The 22,982-nt window shown below is 40.2% G+C and overlaps 1 protein-coding gene across 1 annotated transcript in view; it reads right to left on the minus strand.

The window, feature by feature from the left end:
• The window catches only part of LOC149311652 (inositol 1,4,5-triphosphate receptor associated 2-like), a 57,829-nt gene that overhangs the window by 2,156 nt on the left and 32,691 nt on the right, over positions 1 to 22,982 (minus strand). Inside the window, exons 22-36 of the mRNA XM_089527559.1 lie at positions 22,502 to 22,643; positions 21,699 to 21,777; positions 20,346 to 20,383; positions 20,196 to 20,257; positions 18,463 to 18,591; positions 17,777 to 17,840; positions 17,136 to 17,163; positions 14,972 to 15,112; positions 13,575 to 13,706; positions 10,962 to 11,109; positions 8,528 to 8,565; positions 5,009 to 5,083; positions 4,855 to 4,916; positions 3,023 to 3,124; positions 677 to 778 (exon numbers count right to left, since the gene is read on the minus strand). Coding sequence (XP_089383685.1) covers positions 677 to 778; positions 3,023 to 3,124; positions 4,855 to 4,916; positions 5,009 to 5,083; positions 8,528 to 8,565; positions 10,962 to 11,109; positions 13,575 to 13,706; positions 14,972 to 15,112; positions 17,136 to 17,163; positions 17,777 to 17,840; positions 18,463 to 18,591; positions 20,196 to 20,257; positions 20,346 to 20,383; positions 21,699 to 21,777; positions 22,502 to 22,643 — 1,342 coding nt within the window. The remainder of the gene's footprint in view (positions 1 to 676; positions 779 to 3,022; positions 3,125 to 4,854; positions 4,917 to 5,008; positions 5,084 to 8,527; positions 8,566 to 10,961; positions 11,110 to 13,574; positions 13,707 to 14,971; positions 15,113 to 17,135; positions 17,164 to 17,776; positions 17,841 to 18,462; positions 18,592 to 20,195; positions 20,258 to 20,345; positions 20,384 to 21,698; positions 21,778 to 22,501; positions 22,644 to 22,982) is intronic.

Here is a 22,982-nt window from a genome sequence, read left to right on the forward strand (position 1 = left end):
TCAAAGCCTAGTAGCCATCCCAACGCTTCTTACACAACCTGGGATCATAAGAATACATGAACCTCCCTATCATATTATGTTGGAGAAGCCCAAGTTCTCCCAGGTTTGCCACTTCAGTTCTTTTTGGACCACCGCTTCTTCCAACTGATTTAAGAATGGTAAGAATAGTTCTGAACAAAGTCATCCGGTGGTAAACTTATGAAAATGAGCTCCGAAAGGGAACTCTTAGTACATGCTCTTCTCAGTCGGCTTATTCACAGGACTCTTGACTATTACCGCTCTATAAAATTGTGATCCACGGGCCTTTTTTATTCCAGCAGATCTGTCTTGTTGCTTACAAGCCCACCTAAACTGGATTTTTTGTAGGAGGACCATTCATGATGACCACTGATTCACTGCTGACTTGGGGTCCATTCACACTACACTGTAATAGCACTATGATTCCACTTTAACTGCCATAGGGTTTGTAATATGGTGAAGCCCTAAAACTCCGTGGCTAAGCATTCTAAATGACCTTCCCTAAATCCTAGGATTTCATATATAGTTGCATGGCAGTTAAAGTGGGATCATGGCACCATAACTCTGTAGAGTCAAAGGGCCTTCAGATTCAGTACTTACAAAATCTAGTAGTTGTCCTAGAATCAAAGAATATGCACTGTTTTGTTTAATCACTTACAATGAATGCAGCCTCCATTTGGGTGGGTTGTTTTCCTTCTCACTCATCTTCCGTGCCTTGTTTCCCCGTAGCTCTGAAACTGCTGGTTCCAAGGGGATATTTCTAGTAACAGAGATTGGATTAATGGGAAAGTCCATTAATGTCCCTATACACCATGTTTTAACAAGAAGTTTTCTTGGTGTATCACAATGCACCTTCCCTTTTCATGTGTTCATCTGATTTAATACACCCTCTGTGCTTAAATATTTTGGTTTCATCTCACTCGCAGGCTGTGAAGCATCTCTACATCTAGCATCGTATTATTTTTTAACCTAAAAGTATTTTTCTTTCAGGACATTCTGTTTTTCCATTCCAAAGAATTTTATTCCACCCTGCCCCCCCCCCCCCACCAGTCAAACTGGCTCCTAGAGCAGATTTCAAAGAAAAACATAATCTTGCATGGAAGCATATAGTGAAATTACCATTAAAATCACAAAAAACTAATAACAAATAGCAGCAATTGGATATTATTAACAACTTCAGCATTATGATCTAGATCAGGTGAGAAACCTATGAACCTCCAGACACTTTGAACTCCCAGAGACCTCAGCCAGCAGAGCAGATCCAGCAGAGCAGATGGCAAGGAAGTGCAGTACCGGAAGTTAAAAACATCAGGAGTATCAAAGGTTCTCATCCTTAGTCTAGGTTATTAGCCTAAATCACAAATAGTCTGCCATTATCCACAATTTCACTTTCTGTGGTTTCGATTTCCTATGGTCAGCCACAGTCTGAAAATATTACATAGTCCCCCTTATCTGTGGTTTTGCTCTCTGCAGTTTCAGTTACTCACAGTCAACCACAGTCTGAAAACTTTACTGGTTTAGGGTTGAGTACTATCTGTGGTTTCAGGCACCTACTGGGGGTCTTGGAACACACCCCTCTTGGATAAGGAGTAACTACTGAACCTTGATAAAAAAAATTAAAGTTAGGAAACAACACAGGTTTTTCTAAGAATATTGATGTTCATAGAAATGTTTGTAGAAAGAAAATTGAACAAGCTGGCTAAAGGAGCTTCTGTGGAATTGAGTTGTACAGAAAGGGTGTCAGGAAGAATGGGTGTCCTTGAATGTGGAAGGTACGTATGTATGTTTAAAAAACCCCTGAAAACCTCAAACCTTACAAAGAGTCATATGGAAGAAGGGGCTCTTTCACAATGTTTCCACTTAATGTTCTTGAAACAAGAACCTAATAGATTTTGTTACTCAAACATCTGTACTATGACAAGGGGATAAAAAACAAACTTTGTTCCTTGATGATTCCATGAAACACATTCTGGAGTCTGCTAGACAGATCCTGGGACCTACTCAGTCTTCTTGTGTTTGGCTGAACAAAGACCATCCTTTCTACATGAAGCATGGGTGCATCCGTGGAGAAAGCTATGCAAACTAATACAATGCTAGTATTTTATTTCCTGCACACTAAAAATGAGCCAAGTTTACTCTTTACAGGCTTAAAAGTATCTCAGGGAGAACACAGGAGTCATACAGCATCTCTCACTTTAGAGCCAGAGGCTCAGCAGATTATGTGGCTGGGCTGGAGTTAAAGTCTCATGCCAGTCAAGCACATGACAACACAATTCAATTGTACTATCACTCAAACCATCCCAAGTGGTTTCCAGATGTTCTTCAGGTATGAATATAAAAAGGCCAGCAGAGGTGATCAAAGATCTGTCTTGTTCAGTATCCTATTTCTCACAGTGTCTGACCATCCAGAGGAAAGGTCATAGTCAGAATATCCTTCAAGACCAATGGCCATCTACCCTGTTGTTCCCTTTCAATTATTATCAGCATGTTGGTAGATATGAGAAGGACCACCTTCATATGACACAACAAACCATTGTGCGGTTGGGATTTAGTTTCCCCACTTCTATTAATAAACCATGATTTGTTAACTAGCCACAAACCACAATATTGATTTTGTTCAAACCAGGGTTTCTTGTAGCATTTGTACTCAAAATCATGGCATGCACCTCATTCACTTCCCCTTCTGCGCACCCTGAAATAGGATCTGCTAAAAATTGCAAAAGAAAAAAGAAACTGGAAATGGGAAAGGCAAATGGTAGTATGTGTTTAGTTCTCTGCCCTGCAATTTGTGGCTTAAGCAACAAACCATAATTAACACAGACAGTGTCTTAATTTTGATATGAAATGATAGCCAGGGAGTTCCACTGAAAGTGTTAAACCTGAGCTGGCACTATTCTCCCGCACCAATACTTGGGCATAGTGTATACTGTAAGTTGGTGCTGGTTTAAGTTTAGGGCCACTCACTTGCATAAATTGAACTCATAGAAGCCACAGAAAGACTTACTCTGGCTCAGGCTGGTCTTCCTCTGACTCTGTCCAGGAAGGTGAACTCACATAGCGCTGTAGCAAAGGCCGCTTCTCACCTTGTTTTGCTCCTACTAAGCCCCTGTTGAAAGAAGTGGGATTTCTTTGCTATACTTATGCAGCACAGACTACCCCCTTACATAATTTTAAAATGTCGAGTTGGGTCAGGGTGGTAGAGAAAAGAAACAAGTGGGTGCTTCTCAGTAGAAAAGATTTGGGCTCATCACAGAAGGGCTGAACTAAATCGTCTGGGAGCACTATTTACCAATCCACTGCATAATATGCAGCTCAACAATAAGGGCCAGTGCAGTCCTGTGGTTAGAGTACCTTAGGAGGGGTTACAGTAGTATTAAAAATGGCTTATGATTACAACAAAATGTAGATTATCTTACATAAGAAAATACTTTCAAGCCCAAGATTCTTTTTACTTGGAATGTTTAATTTTGAAACTAAAGTTGAGAAGGAAAGTAGTGAACGCTGTTGGCATATAGTAACAGCTGCAAAAATTTTCCTGGCTAAGTATTGGAAAACATCAAATACTCCTATGGAGGAGGAGTGGATAGAAAAACTTCTAGATGTAGCTGAAATGGATAAACTGATACTTGAAGGGAAAACCAACAGTAAGTTTATCAGAGATTGGGACAAATTTCAAGTCTACTTGAAACAAAGATGTGTCAATCTGACTGTTTCGGGATGTGTTGATTAATGTTTCAATTTGATTTATGCTATCCATGGGACAGTAGACTATGTACTAGTTTTTTTTCCCCTAAAATATTGAAAAGTAAAAAATGGGGAAAATTTATTTACAATTTCTCCTTTTATTTTTCTAAGAAAGATTTACAAAAATAGATGATTCTAGCTGTCATTTGGGCAGTCTTTTAGTTAACAGTCTTGTTAATGTGTTTTTGTATATGTATTTGTGTTATATATGAAATTGTGTGTAATAGAGGGTTTTATATGTGAGTGAATGTTTTTTTATTTTATAGAACATGTTCTGTTGCATATGTGCCAATAATCAATTTTTTTTAAAAAAGAGTACCAAAGGAGGCCCTGAGTTTTGATCCCTTTTCAGTCATAACATCTATGACCTCAGCCAGCTACTGATTGCTTAACATAGTCTGAAGTTGTTGTTCTCATAAAGACAGGTCATACATTTGTAGTTCATTTTAAGCTCCTCCAGATGACTGGCAGGATTATAAAGAGTGGCACACATAAAAATTCTCACTTTTTACTGCCTGAATTACTGTGCCAGGGGCAGGATTAGCCATGAATTTGTTTGACCTCTGCCATGTTAATGTGTGGCTTAAGCAACAATCCACAGTTAATGCAACTCATTTGTTACTGATGACATGCAACGATATCCAGAGGTTTAGAATATTTTAAGTGTAGCTATTAAAACCAGGGTAAAAACTAATAATCACAAATGGGTTTAATCAGACCATTGGGAATTAAGACACTAAGCTGGGTCCAAGGGGGTCTCTCCAACTCTATGATTTTATGATATGTTGAAGGCACTGAATCCATCACAGGAAAAGCTTGTTTTGGAAGAAGGAAGATGGCCGTGAGGATGAAAACGTGCTGTGATAGTAGAGCTTGGAATTAATGTGTTGTTAGTAATGGCATTACTGATGACATGTTACTTTCAGTGTGGCAACAACTGCAGAATTCCAGTGCCTTTGAGAATACCATAAAAAAACAGCCATGTTACTTTGTCCTGTAAAATGAGACTGAGTAAGTCAGTTTTATATCCGTTTCTCTCTAGCTTGCACATTCATACACAAACATGCATACACACAATCCTATCAGGCTTACCAGCTTGAGCGTCTGTTGAATTTATCAGTCCTCTCACTTCCATCAGTTTCATTTAGCTGACCCTTGGAAGAAATGAAGAACAGAAGAGTTCAACATGGATTTCCTCAATACATTTAGGACAATAAACTCTCAGTACTGGAAAGTGCCTACATACCAGTGGCAAAACAGTGACAGCCTTTAACGTATTCCTAGGCATAGGTGCAATGCTAACTCTGCGTAGAGATGACGGCTACACAAAATAAGAGATACTACTTGGTGGGTTATGCATTTGACGAGAGATCCCTGCAGTTTCTACACAAAAGGCATTGCTCAAAGTGCAACTTACAAAAAGCTTTGCAGTTATTCAAGAGGCCCACATATAACTCTTCAGATGTACAAGACTCCAAGCTTGTATAAACAGGTGCTCCTTGTGAGCAGGATCTACCAAAGTAGACGTAATGTGAATAATGTATCCAGACACTTCTCCACAGCTAATAGCATATACTCCCATCCCATCATCATAATCACATTCCCTCCATGTCCCCCACCCTTCCACCATAACAGTCAATGATACAGCTTAGAGGTAGGGAGACTCAGAGCAAAGCGATGATCACAATGACACAGTAAGTAAAATTAGACATTGAAGCAGGTGTAAGGGACTAATGGCTTCCAGATATCATTGGATTACAACAGGGGTGGGCAACCATAAACGGTCAGTGGGCCACACATATCCTGCTTTCCATCATGCCTATGCCCCTCTGTGTTGTAGGTGTTAACTTTGGGTTGCCTTGCCCCTCCAACAAAGGTGCGTCTCCCCCCACCTTCAACTAGCCTTAAAATTGAAAATTATTCTCTCTGAAGGCTTTACACAAATGGTGGGGTGATTTTTCATCTGGGGTTCACTTTGTGTGTGCAGTGGAGAAATGAGGGCCACAGTGGGCTTTGGCAGATGGCATGTGGGCTACACAGCTCCCAGTCCTGGATTATAACATGTGCCATTCCTCCACATTAGCTATGCTGGCTATGGTTGATGGGAATTGTAGTCCAACAATATCTGGGAAACCACAAGTTGACTTCGCCTAAAAAAAGAGAAAGATGGACATACACTTATCCTTTTAAGCAGTAAGGACATGTTGCTAGTTTGATATTCTGTCGATGTGGAACAGAGTTTGGAAAAAAATTTTTGGGGGATAGCAACTCACAGAATCACTGGTAGATTCTGGTAGTGGAAATTCAAAATGTTTTTTCCAGGCTCTGGTGCAAGAATACAAGCAAAATTATAATCAATTTAAAATCCAGAGATTACCTATTCCTCTACACATAAAATCAGTAGCATATCTATGTAGATTATTGGAAGCACAAAAAGCATCTCTTTAACCCAATTTCTTTTTTTAAAAAACTGCTCAAAAGTTACTTCAAGATGTTTCCCAGTTCCACTGCAGAGAGCCATCTTTGAAGGGCTTCAATACTTTTCAAAAAAAGAAAGCCACCATATGATTGGAGTTACATGTCAGATGGACTGGACATTCCAAAATCTTGCATGGCAAAAGCCAGATTGTTTTGAGACATGTAATTAAATGCATTAAATTTCAACAGTTTTGCCCCAAAGGTCTTTAAACTAGAAACTGGGTTGCAGATGAACAAGCAGGACAGACGAAAGTAATAAATAAGCAAGGCACACAGCAGCAGCTTTACATCTTGATTATTAGTTCCTGCTTAGCACTGATCTGAGCTTTTCTGTCTGTTCCTTGCAGAAAATTAGGCCTAGAGTGGCAGCACCCTCATCCCCTCCAAGTGTTTTCATTCCCCATTGAAATCCATAGGACCTGCCTTTTTTAGACTGCACCCATCATTTATACATCTCAGGTTTCTCTTAAACCATGAGGACTAGCAGTAAAAATGACTTCTCAGCAGACCAGCATGCAATATACTTTAGCCTATATTTTTTATTCTTGAACTAGTATTCTATTCTGGAGATCAAGGTGAATGGCATGTGTAATCACAACCTACTTTTACAGTCTGTATAACCCTCAGTCTATCCTGGCATTCACTTGTAGATAGGGGAAGTAAATACACAGGGTAAAAGCTGCTGTTGGCTGCTGTAACAGATGCTGTAAGGTGTTTGCTTTTAACAACATGATGTTTCTGTTGTCCCTGATCATTCAATTGCAGCACTAGCAGCAACATTTTATTCCCACTCAAAGGGATATTTAAAAAAAAAAATCCAATGGACTGTATCGTTTTATAGTTATGGTTCATACTGAGTTCCTTGACTATTTCATTGCCAGGGGTGGGAGCAGACTTTCATTACAGTTCCATTAAGGGTTCCTTTGGAAAAAGAAGGCACACCCATTCTGGATCTCCACAATCACAGCAGTGAGCAAATACATAGTGAGGAGATCTGCATACTGAATGGCCAAGTTGCGTACTGCAGTGCTGTGAAAGCTGGCCAAGGTACCTACAACAATTATAGCCTTTTACAGGAACCAAAATCTGTTTGGATTTGGAGCTGACATGAAGAGATGGTACAGTCGGCCCTCCATATCCACAACTTGAAAATATTTTTGTAAAAAATACAGATTCCAAAAGCAAGCTTTGATTTCACCATTTTATGCGATGGACACCAACTTACTATTCCATTGCATTTAATGGCTACTGAACATCCATGGATTTTGATATCCATGAGGTCCTGGAAATAAACTCCAACAGATACCAAGGGCCCACTGTAATAAGTAAGGCTTTCTGCTCTGAGAACTCTCTCTCTTTTGCATTAGCCTATAATAGCCCATGGGGGGAGGACAACAATCACCCTCTAATTGCACCTTAAAACAAGACTGAACAATTAACATGCACCTTGTTTTAAAGGGAAAATCTACTGGAATACTCCCAGAAGGGTGAGTCTCATTTAAAACAATACATATGCTTCCTGCATGCCTTGTTTTAAACCAGAAATGGGTAAGAATGTGTGTCCTATTTCAGTGGCATGCAGTGACAATGCATGTAGCCCACAGCAGGTTTGGGGAGAATGACAGTTTCCCCCAGAGACATCAGTGTCACCCACCTATCTGCTTCTTGTATAGTACTTCAGAAGCATCAGAGCCATTTATTTTTCTTCATTCAGTTGGTGGTTGGGAGAATGAACAGGAAAGTGGAAAAAATGAAAGGCACTGATGTCCCATCACTCTTAATCACTGCAAATTCTGACCCCCTCCTCTTTGGTTCTGATATATAATCAGGGCTGCAGTATAGAGAACACATATTGCATTCTGCAAAGAACACCAGTTTGGCTGCTTGCAAAAAGCAATTAAAGAATGCATAGAGAGTCTTGTACAAGAGATACCACCACACAGCACTTATGACCTCAACAGAGCCTTTAAGGAAGCCATGTCAGTTTTCAGTATATAGAGAGATCTTGTAGTACCTTTGAGACTAACTGAAAGAAAGAAGTTGGCAGCATGAGCTTTCGCAGACTAAAGTCTACTTCCTCAGATGCATTTTTCAGGTTTCAGTCTTTAGAGCTTTAACATCTGAGTTAATTGCATGTCCAGCATTGCGGGGGGGGGGGGGGGGTGAGACATGCAAGGAGAAAGGGATCACAGCCTTAGAGCACTGCAGCAGAGGGGAAAGCAAGCACATTACGAATGGACAAAGTGAGCAGAAAACAAGAAGCCTGGAACTGCAACAGCATTTGTACCTTTAGAGAACCAGAGAGCTTTTTAATGGAAGATTCATCTGTAATAGCAAAAAGGAAAAATGTAAATCTATAGGGCAGCAAAGGGAACAGCGACCTCAGACTTCAATAATTCTGTCTTTTCCCCTATGCAATTAAGCAAGATCCTAGGATAGCCATGGGACATGACTGCTTTCACTCTTATTTTTTCAGAGGACAGAGTGAAGGCTAGGGAAGGGCAGCCCAATACATGTAATGGCAAAGATCAACAGGTCTGGAACAGATGCCAACAGGACGGCTTCAACAATGGCTAAAGGATCAGGTCTTCCACAACTGAGTCTATCAGGAGAATTTAGGTGGTGCAGGACAGGCTTGGGAGGGGGTAGGACAAACAGTTATGAAATTGCAATTTGCCTTATTCTGCCTGATGCAAGACCCAAAGCTGGTCCTTGAACCAGATATCTTGAGTTGCCCTACTTCCTGCTTATCCTTCCCCTCCAGTAAATATGGCCCATTGACATTACAGTTATAGCACCATGATTCCACTTTAACTGCTGTGTCAACATCCCAGAGACATACCATTCAATTGCCCCAATTTGGCAGAGAGAGTCCAAATTAATCCTGTCCTATCCCACTTGTTTCAGTTGTTTTTCTCTCTCCTCCTTTTCTTCTCTTTTGTCCTCAGGTTACTTCAATCACTGCAAAGATGTGCAAAGGTAGTTTGCATGCAATTAACTTAGCAGGATGAAGAGGAGAAGCAGAATCGTGTTCTTGCCACTAATTTCAGACAATAGCAAACTGCTGCAGCCTCTCCTAGTTTATGGGTACTTTGCTGTCTTGACCACAGTCTTGTTGCTTGGCCAGTTTTAATTTGTGCAAAGTTGTCAAGTATGTATAGAATTCTGGAGTTTGTAGTTTGGGGAAGCACCAGAGCTCAATGGTGGAGAATTCTAAATGCCCCTCACTAAACTGCAGATCCCAGTTTCCAGATGATGGGTCATGGCACTTAAACTGGAATTGTAGCACTATAACTGGGTAGTTTCAAAGCATATCACAGGAGGTGGAATTTGCAGTTTCTTTTCCTTGCTCTTGTTACTTCTTGGACACCTAAAGAGATCAGAGGAACAGGCTGCATGCAGAGGAAGACGAACTCCAGGTAGTTTTTAGAAGGATCAGCGATGGGCTCCTAGCTATTGCATGAAGTTTCAGTAATTATCTAAACATGCCTCTGACTTCAGCGTTTCCAGTAGAGTCCTTGTATGTGGGACAAACTGCAGCTTGGGAATGAGGTAACAAGGAAGAAAAGGAAAGACTTAAAAATCAGGAAACTATTTGGAGGTTTCCTGCTCTTTATAGCTCTGATCCAATTTGCAGGCCCATTGTTGTCATTGTTCTTGTATGCCTTCAAATCATTTCCAATTTACAGTAGCCCTAAAATGACCCTATCATGAGCTTTTCTTGGCATGTTTCTTTAGAGGGAGTTTGCCATTAGCATCCTCTAAGGCTGAGAGAGTGTGACTTGCCCAAAGTCACAGTGGATTTACATAGCCGAGCCAGGATTCGAACCCTGGTGTTCAGAGCTCTAGTCTAATGCGCAAACCACTACACTACATTATGATATACTAACTCTTAGGAAGAGAAAGACACTTCTTTTCACTCCATGAGAAATACTCTCCACCCTTCTTTCCCAGTGCCAAGAGAGTACCTTAAGGTCTGGAGTTACTGTTGCTGTGTTTGAATACAAAACAATGGCCCAGCAATCTTGGAAAAGCTCCTCTTTAGACTATAATTCCTTGAAGTATGGGAGGGTTGCAGTCCAAAGTGGGAACTCTTCTGAGCTTCGTGGTACACGTCTTTGTATTCAATCACAGCAACTGTACTCTGGTCTTTAAAGCCTGTCTCCTAACACTGGGAAAGAAGGGTTGAGAGTCTTCCAATCTTTGTCTACTTTCAGGATCCCTTTTTGTTGTGGTATGCCTTCAAGTTGTTTCCAACATCGGGCAACCCTAAGACAAACCTATCATTGTGTTTTCTTGGCAAGATTTGTCCAGAGAGGGTTTTTATTTTTGCCTTCCTCTGAGGCAGAGAGAATGTGACTTGTCCAAGGCTACCCAATGGGTTTCCATGGCTGAGCAGGGATTTGAATAGCCTGGCCTCCCAGTGTCCTAGTCCAACAGTCAAAGCTCTACACCATACTGTCTCTCTCTGATTTCTTCTTAGTGGCCCCAAATACAAGGTGAAGCAAGTATGGTGCAGACAGAAGCTCTGAATGAGGTGGTGCAGTTTAAAAAAATGGGGGGGCCTCTGTAGCACCACCATTCCACCCCATTGAAGATGTTACAAGAATGATTCATGGCAGCTGGTGGGAGTTAGGCAGCCATTTTGACACTAAAAAGGAGGAGGAGCGTATCACAGCTGCCACACCACAAGGAATCAGTCAGCATCTTGTCACTATTACCTCGATCACCAAGAGAGCCAAAGGATTTTTCATTCTGCAGCAGCAATTCCTTCAGCTCCTCCAGCTCTGCATGCTCCCTCGTGTATGTACGCTTCAAGTTTTCCACATGCTGGATCATCACTTCTACTGCTTTACTGACTCTGCTCTCCTAAAGAAGAAATGTGAGGGATGGGGAAGAGGCTAGCCGGTGGGTGCATCAATTATTATTTCATCAAGAGAAGGACCAGGCAAGCACGCCTTTGGATTTCAGGACGTATATGATATCCATTTCTTGCAGAATACTCAGATGAGTATCAAAAAGATGGTACCCAAAGCTACTATTAGAACTCTAATTTTTTTAAAAAGAAAAAAAACTAAGACAAAGTATGTTGGGAATTGGAAGAAGATTCTGTAGCCATACACTTTGATTACATTGTGAAGGACAAGATTTCATCCTTTTGTGAGGAGGAGAGGAGAAATAGGGCACAGAACTCCATAAGATCAAAGATGATTCAAGTAACCTTTGGATTCTATGGCATCTTTTCCATCTTTTTTTTTAAGATGTAGTAACAGATGACAGAATTATACTGCTATGTGTCTGTTTTCTGCCTTCTTCAGCTGCCCCCTACAAGTAAGTTCTAGAATTCCAAAAGTCCTAGCATTGGCTATAGAATCATAGATTTGGAAGAGTGCGCAAGGGCCATCCAGTCCAACCCCCTGCCATGCAAGAATACATAATCAAAGAACCCTCAACAGATGACCATCCAGCCTCTGTTTAAAAACCTCCAAAGAAGGAGACTCCACCACACTCAGAGGGAGTGTGTCCCACTAGTGAACAGATCTTACTGTCAGGAAGTTCTTCTTAATGTTCAGATGGAATCTCTTTTCCTATAGTTTGAATTCATTGGTCCATGTCCTCTGGAGCAGCAGAAAACAAGCTTGCTCCAGCATCAATATGACATCCCTTCAAATACTAAAACAAGGCTATCATATCACCCGTTAACCTTCTCTTCCCTAGGCTAAACATACACAGCTCCCTAAGCCTCTCCTCAAAAGTCATGGTTTCTAGACCTTTCACCATTTTGGTCGCTCTCCTATGGACATGCTCCAGCTTATCAACATCCTTTTAGAATTGTGGTGCTCAGAACTGGACACAATATTCCAGGTGAGGCCTGACCAAAGCAGAATAGAGTGGTACTATTACTTCCCTTGATCTAGACACTATAATTCTACTGATGCAGCATAAAATTGCATTGGCCTTTTCAGTTGCCACATCGCACTGTTGACTCATGTTCAACCTGTGGTCTACTTGGACTCCTAGATCCCTTCACATGTAGTCTTGTTAAGCCAGGTGTCCCCCATCCTATATCTATGCATTTCATTATTATTAATTTTGACTACTTGCAGGTAAGGTTTACAAAACAAGGAAAACACATTATACTCATAGAATTTTAGAGCTGGAAGAGGCCAGAAAGGCCATTTAATCCAACTCTCTGCCATGCAACAATACACAACTACTGAAATATGCCCATTCAATCTCTCTTGAAAAACTTCCAAAGATAGTCTACCACCCTCTGAGGCAGTCTGTTTCACTGTTGGACAGCTCTTAAATAAGAAGTTCTTCCTGCTGTTTAGGTAGAATCTCTTTTCTTGTGATTTCAATCCACTGGATCGTGTTCTGGTCTGTGGAGCAGCAGAAAACAAACTTGCTTCATCTACATTACATCCTCTTAGATATTTAGAGATAGATCTCATGTCACCATTTGCATCAAATGTATCCATTTGCATTAACACAATCATGGTCATAATCATCATCAACCAACTGAAGGTGGTAACAATCTGAGTACTATGAAAGCAATAGGAATAAGAAGATAATGGTGATTTAGAGCACCTCTGATCAATAATCCATGAGGGAAATCCACCATACAGGAGTCTTGGTGGTCCAACTTTGCCTTGATCATTTCTGGGAAGATTCTCTCTCTCTCTCTCTCTCTCTCTCTCTCTCTCTCTCACACACACACACACACACACACATCCCTAGTCTCTTATTTTGGTTCCTTTTGCTCCATCTACATGACAGAAGTCAAATCTGTTTGTGAATGAAACAGAAATTTGCAAGCACTAAACATCTTGTTTGGAATACTTCCTCCCATCTACAAGCACAAAAAGATTCCTTGTACTAGAACCTATAGCAGGGTCCTCTTTCTAGTTTCTCTCCTGACTCTGCCCATATTAACATTATGGTTTACTGGAACCCAAAGCCCAGCCTCACCAGTCTCAGTGGTTCTCTTGAGTGTGAGATAACTTTCAGTTCCCAGAAGCTCTAGCCGAGATTCTGGGACCCAACCACTTTTAAGGACTCAAGAGATCCAGGGTTGAGAATATCAATTTACAAGTCAGCATTTTCCAGGTTAGCATCTTCAAGAGTCTACTTCAAGACAGACTTTCCATTTTTTCTACAAGAAACTGCAGTAATGCTCAATGTTCCATGACTGGTCTCTCCTCTCCTGGATACCTGCCTGTCCATGAATGTGGTGACTTAGCATCAGATGACAGTCCATTTTTTGCACCAGCTTTCAACATGCATGTTTAGAAGAATCCAACTTTACATCTCCTGCAATGGGGCTCACATACCTGATGAATGGCTCCCAGCATCTCTCCCTTGCTGGCAATCCTGGTAGCATACTGGTTCAGAAGCTCCAGGCTCTTCTGCAGCTTTTTCACTATCTCTTGCACTTGGTTATCTTCACTTAGAGAGGCCAGAGACTGGAAGCATCCAATGAAAGAGAAACAATTAGTTGCAAGTAATCCATAATAACGATGCAATAGATATTTAGGAGATACACTTAAGGAAGTATGGGTCACAATGAAAGCTTGGAAAAGTTCTTTTTTGAACAACAACAACTGGAATCCCAGCTCATATGGTTAACAATGTCATGCGGGCTGCAATATTATGGAAGTTGTACTCCAAAAAAGCAACACTCTCAGGCTTCGAACATGAAAAACAAACCCATGATGAGTACCCACTCCTCTTCTCTTGACTTGCATTTCCAAAAATTAATCTAATGATCCCCATTTCTACATGAAGTCCTATGTATTATTAACATCTAGGTTTTTTGTTAATTTTTTTAACCTTGTAAAAAAAATTAGAGGTGATATTCTGGGAGTATATATTCCCAGAATATCAACTCTAAGAAAGAATAACCCTAGACTAACCTTATAATAGCATGCTTGGTGTAGGGGTTTGACTGTTGGACTACAACTCTGGAGATCACCTCCTCAACAATGGAAACCCACTGGGTGACCTTGGCTGAGTCACACACTCTCAGCCCCTGAAAACCCTGTGATAACTTTACCTTAGAGTTCCCATATTGACTTGAAAGCACACAACAAGACTATCTCGTATGCTATCTAGATGCTCTAGACTACGCATCCGAGCATTCCTGACTATTATCTGGCTGGGGATGGTGAGACTTGAAGTCCATGAAACTAGAGGCTACCAGTTTGGGGAAGACTGCTATAGACAAGAATAAGTAGAATGGAGTAGATATTTCAGGATACAGCAGCAACCAGGACATGTTCTGACTAACTACACTAGAGTACAGCCCTGTCAACAGGTTGCATTTAGATGGTGCATAAAAGTTTCTTTTTCTATAGCATTCAAGTATTCTCAGCTCTCAAGGTCTTAAAAAGAAGGACAATCCATGTACTTTATTCAAAAGATTAAAATGAACATGCCTTTCTTCCCCTAGAAATGACTCCACATTTTTCAGTTTGTAGCTAAGCTACAACCTTCCAGATAAAGGTATAGACAAGTATTTTCCACTACTTTTTCCATGGTTCAAATTGTAAAACCTTTTTTTAGTTCTAGTTTAGTTTAGCCCCAAGAACTGATAAGCAGCATACCTGCAGCAAATACAGTAAGGTCACTCTCACATAAATGATTTCCCCCAGCAAGTGTTACATCTGTAGAGCCAAGACAATGGTGAACAAAGAATGAATGTATCATAACCCATCCTTCCCCTTCTTACATCAAGCAGTTTCAAAGCACCAGCAATCTCCTTCCTTAGGTTTCCTTCAGCCAAGTCCCGGGATCTTTCTTCCAGTCTGACTCTCTTCTCAAGGGTAAAGAGGTCACATTTGAACCCCAAAGACAGTCGAAGAAATTCTGCCTGGTCAAAAGAAGAAATACACTTATCCCTCCACACTGTGGCTTTGACTTTTGCAGATTTGTTTATTCACGGATTTTATTAATATGTTCTCTCTAGGAATATCTAGGTCCCCTACCACAACTCTATGGTCAACTTTAACCAAAAGTCACACTGAAGGACCTAGAGATTCCTAGATATAACACTCCACAAGGCATTTGTAGCTCCTCCAGCTCAATTCTGTAGTCAAAGTCTGGCAGATGTTGACCACAGACTTGCACTGGAGGATCTAGAGATTCCTAAAGAAATGTTCTCTCAGGTAAAAACATAATATTTTTGTTATTTGTGTTTTTTCCACATTCATGGAGGTCCTGTGCCCCTAACCCCAGCGAATATGGAGAGACTAGTGTAGAAGGAGACAAAATCCCATATGCTGTGTGATGGTCCAAAAACTTTGAGATATGGTGGAAATGCCAAAAAGCGAAACAATACTGGGAAAGTATATAGAGACTAATAAATCACATATTATAGACAAAAATTCAGCTTGATCCACAAATTTTCTTGCTTAATATGATAAATAAACTGGACAATAAGCTTGAGAGAAGATATGGTAAAATAATTTTATATATGATTACCTCGGCAAGGATACTTTATGCAAAATACTGGGGGGAAAGTCAAATTCTGACTCAGGATGAATGATTGTAAAAATAAGGGAAGCAATGGACATGGATACTCTTACAGTCAAATTAAGAGAAAAAGATACAGAAGGAGACTGGATTTGCCTAAAGTCTTTTGGGGGGAAGGCTGGGATTTAAGTTAAATAGAGCTCTCATAGTCTCATGAACTAATTGAACTAACAGACTTTTGGGAGAGAAAACATTATTAAACTTTTACAACAAAGATAGTACAAAACAGAAACAAAATTTAAGATTCAATGGAATAATGAGAAAATCAGGAAATCTTTATGAGTTTAGTTGACACAATTGGATCAGGAAGGTTTTTTTTTTACATAGAGGATTTAAAGAATACAGTGTAATCTGCTAAGTAATAGTGTTATAAGTGTCTAGGTCAGTTTATATGTTTAAGTGTTTATATAACTTGTATGTTTGTGTTGTATATGTTAGTATGCATTTTTGTATGCATGTATGTATGTATTTTTAAACTGTAATGAAAATAAATTTAAAAAAATAAAATTTGCTTTCATTGACAGGCTATTTTAAATTTATTGTTATGTGGGATTATAATGTTATTGTTTGGAGGGAGGGATAATGGGTTTTATTTTGTATTACTGTGTTTTATTGTGTTGTAAACCACCTCAATCTTGTGGGAGAGGTGGGATAAAAATAAATAATAATTATAATTATAATTACTACTACTACTACTACTACATTTGTTTCACTATTTTGTTCCATGTCAATGAAATGGTGAACCTGCTCTAACCCATACTTTAAAGGAGCCATTCAGGGTGCGGTGCCTAGTTTGGTAACAGGTTTCAGCATCTTGGATACCATAGTTCTTTTTAAATTTCAGACTAAAATAAAAGAGCATATTCACTGCTTCACTGACAAAGAAGCCACTTTTCCATTGTCCAATCCACAGTCTTCCTCTCATTTTCATGATCCCGTGGGATCATGGGAGAGCCAGCATGGTTTGAACACTAGAGTCAGACATTAAGAGGCCAGGGTTTGAATTCACTCTCAGACATGGAAACACACTGGATGATCTTGTGCAAGCCACATTTTCTCAGTCTCAGAGGAAGGCAATGGCAAGCCCCCTCTGAACAAATCTTGCCAAGACTGTAATAGTTTGCCTTAGGATCGTCATTGAGTTGGGATTGACTTGAAGGCGAACAACAACAATGAGATTACAGCCTTTTTTTGTCAAGATGAGTTGTCCTCTGAATGAACTAGGTAGGCTTAGGACAGTTTGTCTTACTTACAAACACACAAGTCAAGGAACAGAGATGAGTAAGGGCATAATAAGAAAGAGAATGGCATTGTTTTGGGGGGAAGTAAACACAAGAAAAAGTGAAAATTCCAAGGCTTACCTCCACTTCCTTCTCACTGGGAGACACACTGAAAACAGAGAACATGAACAAATTTCTTAATATTCAGGATGGAAAGGAAATGATATGTTAACAATCTATGAATGTGGACGAAACCAAGTCCAGTCTCTTACTTTTAAACACTTGATTTGAATTCCTCTGTATGTTATCATCAGTATCAGGTTGCCACCTCTTTTTTTGTATAGACTCCTCAACTTTAACACCAATATGGTAGGATACAGGCCTCTCTAGGCACAGTCAGCTGTACTCACTGAATATGGCTCATTTAACTTTTGTTTTTGAAAAATTTACTCATTTTACAAATGTCTTCATGTTGGATGTAAAGACTTTTTGAGGTTCAAAAAAATCAAATGTTTAAACAATTCAAATATGAGGGGAAAGTAAACTGATGATTTTCCTGTGGGAGATTAGCTTTATCATAGTGTCTCCCATAGGCCACCACAGAGAGGGCTGTAATACACTTTTTTTGTGTCAAGAGAGGATGCCAGTTGGAATGACAAATGCATTTTGTCCTCTTTTATTGGCCTTTGCCAATAACAGTCCAGCTACAAGGAAGGCCTAACGCAGAAGGTTTAAGGCATTTTGATGCCAAAATGGGAACCATGACATCTGGTGTTACTCACTTGGTCTTCTGCTTATTTCTACACATGGTGATCCTGGAGAGATTCTCAGGTGAAGAAGAACCTCCTGCAAAATTTAGCAAACAGCAGATTTAAACAAGCACACATACAGTCAGAACAGACCACCTTAATCTGTACAGAAGGTTAAAGCTGAACTAGCTGTTAATGGGCACCAGCAAAATTATTTTTCATGAGCAAGCATCACTTCATCAACAAAACTTTTGTAAAGGTATGGCTAAGGCATGCAAGTCAAGTTTAGCTAATCAAAATAGTCTTGCCCAAAGTGTCAAATGGAGTAGGAAGAGGCCAAGCCACAAGATACAAGAAGAAAAGACTTAAAAAGCAAAAACTTCAGCACACAATGGGAATCTGCCCTGACTGATTTTAAAGAAATAGTTTAGTTAATGAATGGACTCCAGGAGGCTGCCATGATGACTGTAAAAACTATACTATTAATTTTAAAGGGGTGTTTAAGGGAAAAAAGAGAGAGAAAGAGACAGAGACAGAGTGTGTTTGGTATAAGAGATCTAGGGAAAGGACCACTGTCTGGTTTAGTTGCTCGTTCCTGAAAAAGAATGATTCAAATATGCCTGTGTGCCCTTGGCTTAGCTCTCTCATTGGAAAAAAAGAAATTGTTCCCCAAAACACTCTGGTTAAGCTCACTTATCAGAAAAACAGTGACTGTGTACCAGCAAGATTGTGTAGCGTTTCCTGCTTAGTTTCCTCTTTTGCATCAGCAGTGGCTTCCTCCTCTGTCACTGCTAAAGCAGCCTCAGAAACTTCTCCCTCTGTGATATGTGGTACTGGAGGATCCATATCTACAGTGGGGTGGGATGGAGGGGGAGAGAGACACAGGACAAAGAACAAGTCAGAGAAACATATGACATCTATCTCATAGAATCCTAGAGTTAGAAGAGACCACAAGGGCCATCCAGTCCAAAACCCCACCACCACCATGCAGGATTACACAATCAAAGGACTCCTGAGAGATGGGCGTTTAGCCTCTGTTTAAAAACCTCCAAAGGAGGAGACTACACTGCTCTCTGAGGCAGCGTGTTCCCTTGTCAAAGAGTTCTTACCCTCAGGAAGTTCTTCCTAATGTTTCCTGTAGTTTAAATCCATTGCCTTGTGTCCTGTTCTCTGGAGCAGCAGAAAACAAGCTTGCTCCTCTTCCCTATGATATCCATTCAAATACTTAAACCTGGCTATCATGTTACCCTTTAACCTTCTCTTCTCCAAGCTAAACATACCCAGTTCCCTAAGCCACTCCTCATAGGGCATGGTTTCCAGACCTTTAGACTTTTAAAGGCTTGTGTCAACAACCTTGAAGCAAATATCCAACAAAGGGGTGGGGGACATCATACAGTCTTTTGCAGATTGTCTCAGGTGGGACATTCCTCAACTTGACCTGCCAGAGGAGATCCGTCATATTACTTTAAAAAGGCTGTCAAGATGGATCTCTCTCGAAAGGCCTTCCCAGACTGACCTCCCATTAAGTGATAACCCTACCCACCCCTAGTTGTTCTACTTCACTCGCCCTTTTAAAACTATTTTTAACTAGTTAATAATTTTAATCTTGAATTTGTAATTGATTGTTTTAACCTGATGTTGGTGGAGGGTTGGGTATTGTATAATTTTGATCATGTTATGTTTTGTATTTTATTTCCTTTTTCTTGTAACCAGCCTTGATCCGTTGGGAGAGGCGGGATAATAATAATAATAATAATAATAATAATAATGCCTGATGAAAGTATTCTGATTTTCTAAATAGGACACAGCAATAAAGGCTGTAATTCTCCCATTGAAGCCACCCTACAGTACTGTAGAATTCAATTAGGTTGCTTACTCCATAAAGATGCCATACATCAAGTCAGACCCTTCACCCAGCACCAACTTCAATTGGATGTGTCCTCCAAACTCTCAGGCAGATGTCTTTCCCATCTCAGCTACCCAAGGTATTTTTTAAAAAAAATAAACCAGGCTGCAGATATTGGAGATTCAACTTGAGTCATTATGCATACAATTAATGTACTCTGTCACAGAGCTGTGGAAGGTAGTTTGTAAATGAAGGTGCCACTGGGTACATACATTAAAGGGCAAGAGAGGTTCCATGGATTTCAGTCAAGATGAGTTGTCTATGGCTTTACTGACTGAGCTATCCAGGCTGTAGAATCTGCACATCTGTCCCATCTCATCACAAGGCAATGTGCAAGATTTCAGGAGTAAAGCCAGAACTTGGGAAAGTGACATTTTTTGAACTGGAAGTCCCAGAACCACCCAGCCAGTATGTCTACTGGGGTTTGTAGTCAAAAGAAACTCTCTCCTCTACTTTTCCATGCTCTGAGCAAATATCAACAACCCATGAGAAGAATTTACACATTTGGTAAAGTAATGGAAAATTTCCTGTTACTGTGCACCTTACCTTTTGACCCATTAGTGCATTCTGAAGCAGTGGGAAAGGCCTCCACAGAGGGACTTGGTTCACTGTTATGAGAACAAGGACTCATTTGAGTGAATGACCCAACATCATAAAACAGAAAAAGAACTACGAAATGTATGCACACATTCTTACCTTGATACAAGGTCTGTCAATGGCTCAGCATTACTCTCCTTGCAAAGAGATGAAGATTTTTAGCATTCATATTCAAACACACAGCAGTGCACACATTTATTGTTGAAAAGCTCAGGACACACAGACAATGCTGATTGTCTATTGGCAGTACATTACTTGAAAGTATTCTTAACCAGGAGTGGGGGCTGATTATGTAATTGGAAGCTATATGATGAGCTACCATCTTGACATGCAAATCAATATTGCCTTTATTTGCATTCTCTTTCCTCTTGGAGGAAGGTATGCTATTTTGCTTGGCCATTTCAGCCACAGCTGTTTCCGCCTGTACCAAACGAAGAGATTAAAAATAACCACAGCTTTCTTCAGAAGGCTGCCCAGCTACCTGATGAAGCCGTGAAAGTCCATCAACAGCCCTCTTTCCCTCTTGTATCTTCAGAGTATTCTCCATCATATCCAAAGCCTTGCTCATCTGGGTGGGCCCTACCATTAGAGATGTCACCCAAAATCCCAGGGTCCCAAGAGTGCACCCACAATCAGTATTTAATAAGAGACTATAGTTTTTTTGTAGTTTTTTTGGGTTATGAGGCCAAGTTCTAGAAGAGTTTTTTCCTGATGTTTCACCAGCAGCTGTGGCTGGTGAAACATCAGGAAAAAACTCTTCTAGAACATGGCCTCATAGCCTGAAAAGCCCACAAAAATCTATGGATGCCAGCTGTGAAAGTCTTCAGCTTCATAACAGGAGACTATTACTAGCTCAGTGACAGCAGCCAAGAGAGCTTGGGCAATTCAAAGCTGGGATCAAGCCTTTATATTGGAGTTCTGAGAAACAGAACTCCAGAATGCAAGGTCCAAATGTAGTTTTATTTGTAAAAGGGAATCACAACCACTCATACAAAAGCATGCTCATACACTTTCACCAATGGACCATTTGTTTTTGCCTGAAAAACAGTTCAGATCTCACCAGTGAAGTTAGGGGGGGAAATGCTCCAATTAACTTGATGGCACCCACAATGAAACCCTTTCGCTATTATGTTCAACCACATACTCCACCACCAAGCACTGAGTAAATCAAGCATATCTGCATTCTCAGATCACAATAGATGCCTCTTTCAATTTGGTAGCATATTCCCAGAACTAGGGCTCATATATTTCTGGAAGTTTAGAATGAGCTGCTATTACTGCCCCATTGACACTGGCTTCAAAAAAGCATAGAGTTTTTTATTTTTTTATCCATGCCCTCACATCCACCTGGCACCATGCTGCCTTTGGTCCATGCATTTTAATTAGATGGGTTTCCTCTGCACAATTGGGCCTGGAAGTTATACCAGTGAAAAAGAGGTAGAGAAAACTAACCTTGGTCAAGTCTGCATCCATGCTTGCACCTGAGGCAATGTCTGCACCCGTCTGGTGGTTAACAGAGTGGTTGTGGCACCTGACAGCAAAAAATGTTATATTTGCATATGACAGCCAAAGCATTACATTTCACCATCCTTTGTCCTAAACAAGACACCGGGACTATTTTTACCTACTGCATTTACATAGGTGAGGACTCTACCAGCCACAACACAGAAGCAGTGCTATGAGGACAGTGGCTCTAAACCAGAGTGGAAAACTCACAGCATGAAAAAGAATAATGTAATGTATATCCCTCCTTTCTCCTTATACAACATCCAAGGTAGCTTACAAGCATTTTTTTTAAATTGTACATTTAATAATTTATTTATACAAAACTGAATAATTAGGCAACAGTTCAGTTAAAAACTTACAGTTAAAATGGCATAAAATAATTAATATATAGTTTTTTTAAAAAAAAAACATACAATCCCATTGAAACCCTATCTATCTATCTATCTATCTATCTATCTATCTATCTATCTAGTTATGTATCACAAAATTATAAACCAAAGGCCTTAAAAAGGTCTTTGCTGGCAAAAGAAGAAGAGAGAAGTGTCCAAGCAAATCTCCCATGGGAGAAATTTGACATCCTGAAAGCAGCCACTAAGAAGGCTCTCTTCTGTGTCCTCACCAACTGATAGGTTACAATGTAAATGGAAAAGGGAAAGAGAAATTTATTGGTAATAGCATAGCTGATAAAGAGGGAAAATTGATAAGCACCACAATTCACATTTATGGTCTTGTTTATTGTAGTTGCTTACTTTTGCCCCTCCAGTATCACATCCATGATAGACCCATTTCTCAGATACTCTGTTTCAGACATAGGCTTGGTTCTGGTATTTCCAACGCTCCTGAGCACAGAACTTCTCTTATTCAACTGGAGAGACTCAAGAGCCAATGCATCTGTCAACAAAATTCACAAAACTGCAAGCTGCAGGGGTTATTGTGGGAAGGAAGTATATTATTATTATTATTATTATTATTATTATTATTTTCTTATACAAGATGTTGCCATGTTTTCCTGGAATCCAACAGAACAAGGCTGTTGTGGGGCAGATAATTTTCAGCAGGCTCTCAAAGCATGTGGGATTTTACTAGTTATCCAGCCCTGTAAGATCCCCTCAGGGCTGTACACTGCACAGTGTAAGTCAGGGATATGAACTATGTAGCCCTCCAGATGTTGCTGGACTGCTATTCCCAGCAGGCCCAATCAGCATAGCTAATGGTGAAGAATGCTGGAAA

This window comes from Sceloporus occidentalis, unplaced genomic scaffold, assembly GCF_023333645.1.
Source record: "Sceloporus occidentalis isolate IW3139 unplaced genomic scaffold, rSceOcc1.0.p SCAF_5, whole genome shotgun sequence".
Lineage (NCBI taxonomy): Eukaryota > Metazoa > Chordata > Lepidosauria > Squamata > Phrynosomatidae > Sceloporus > Sceloporus occidentalis.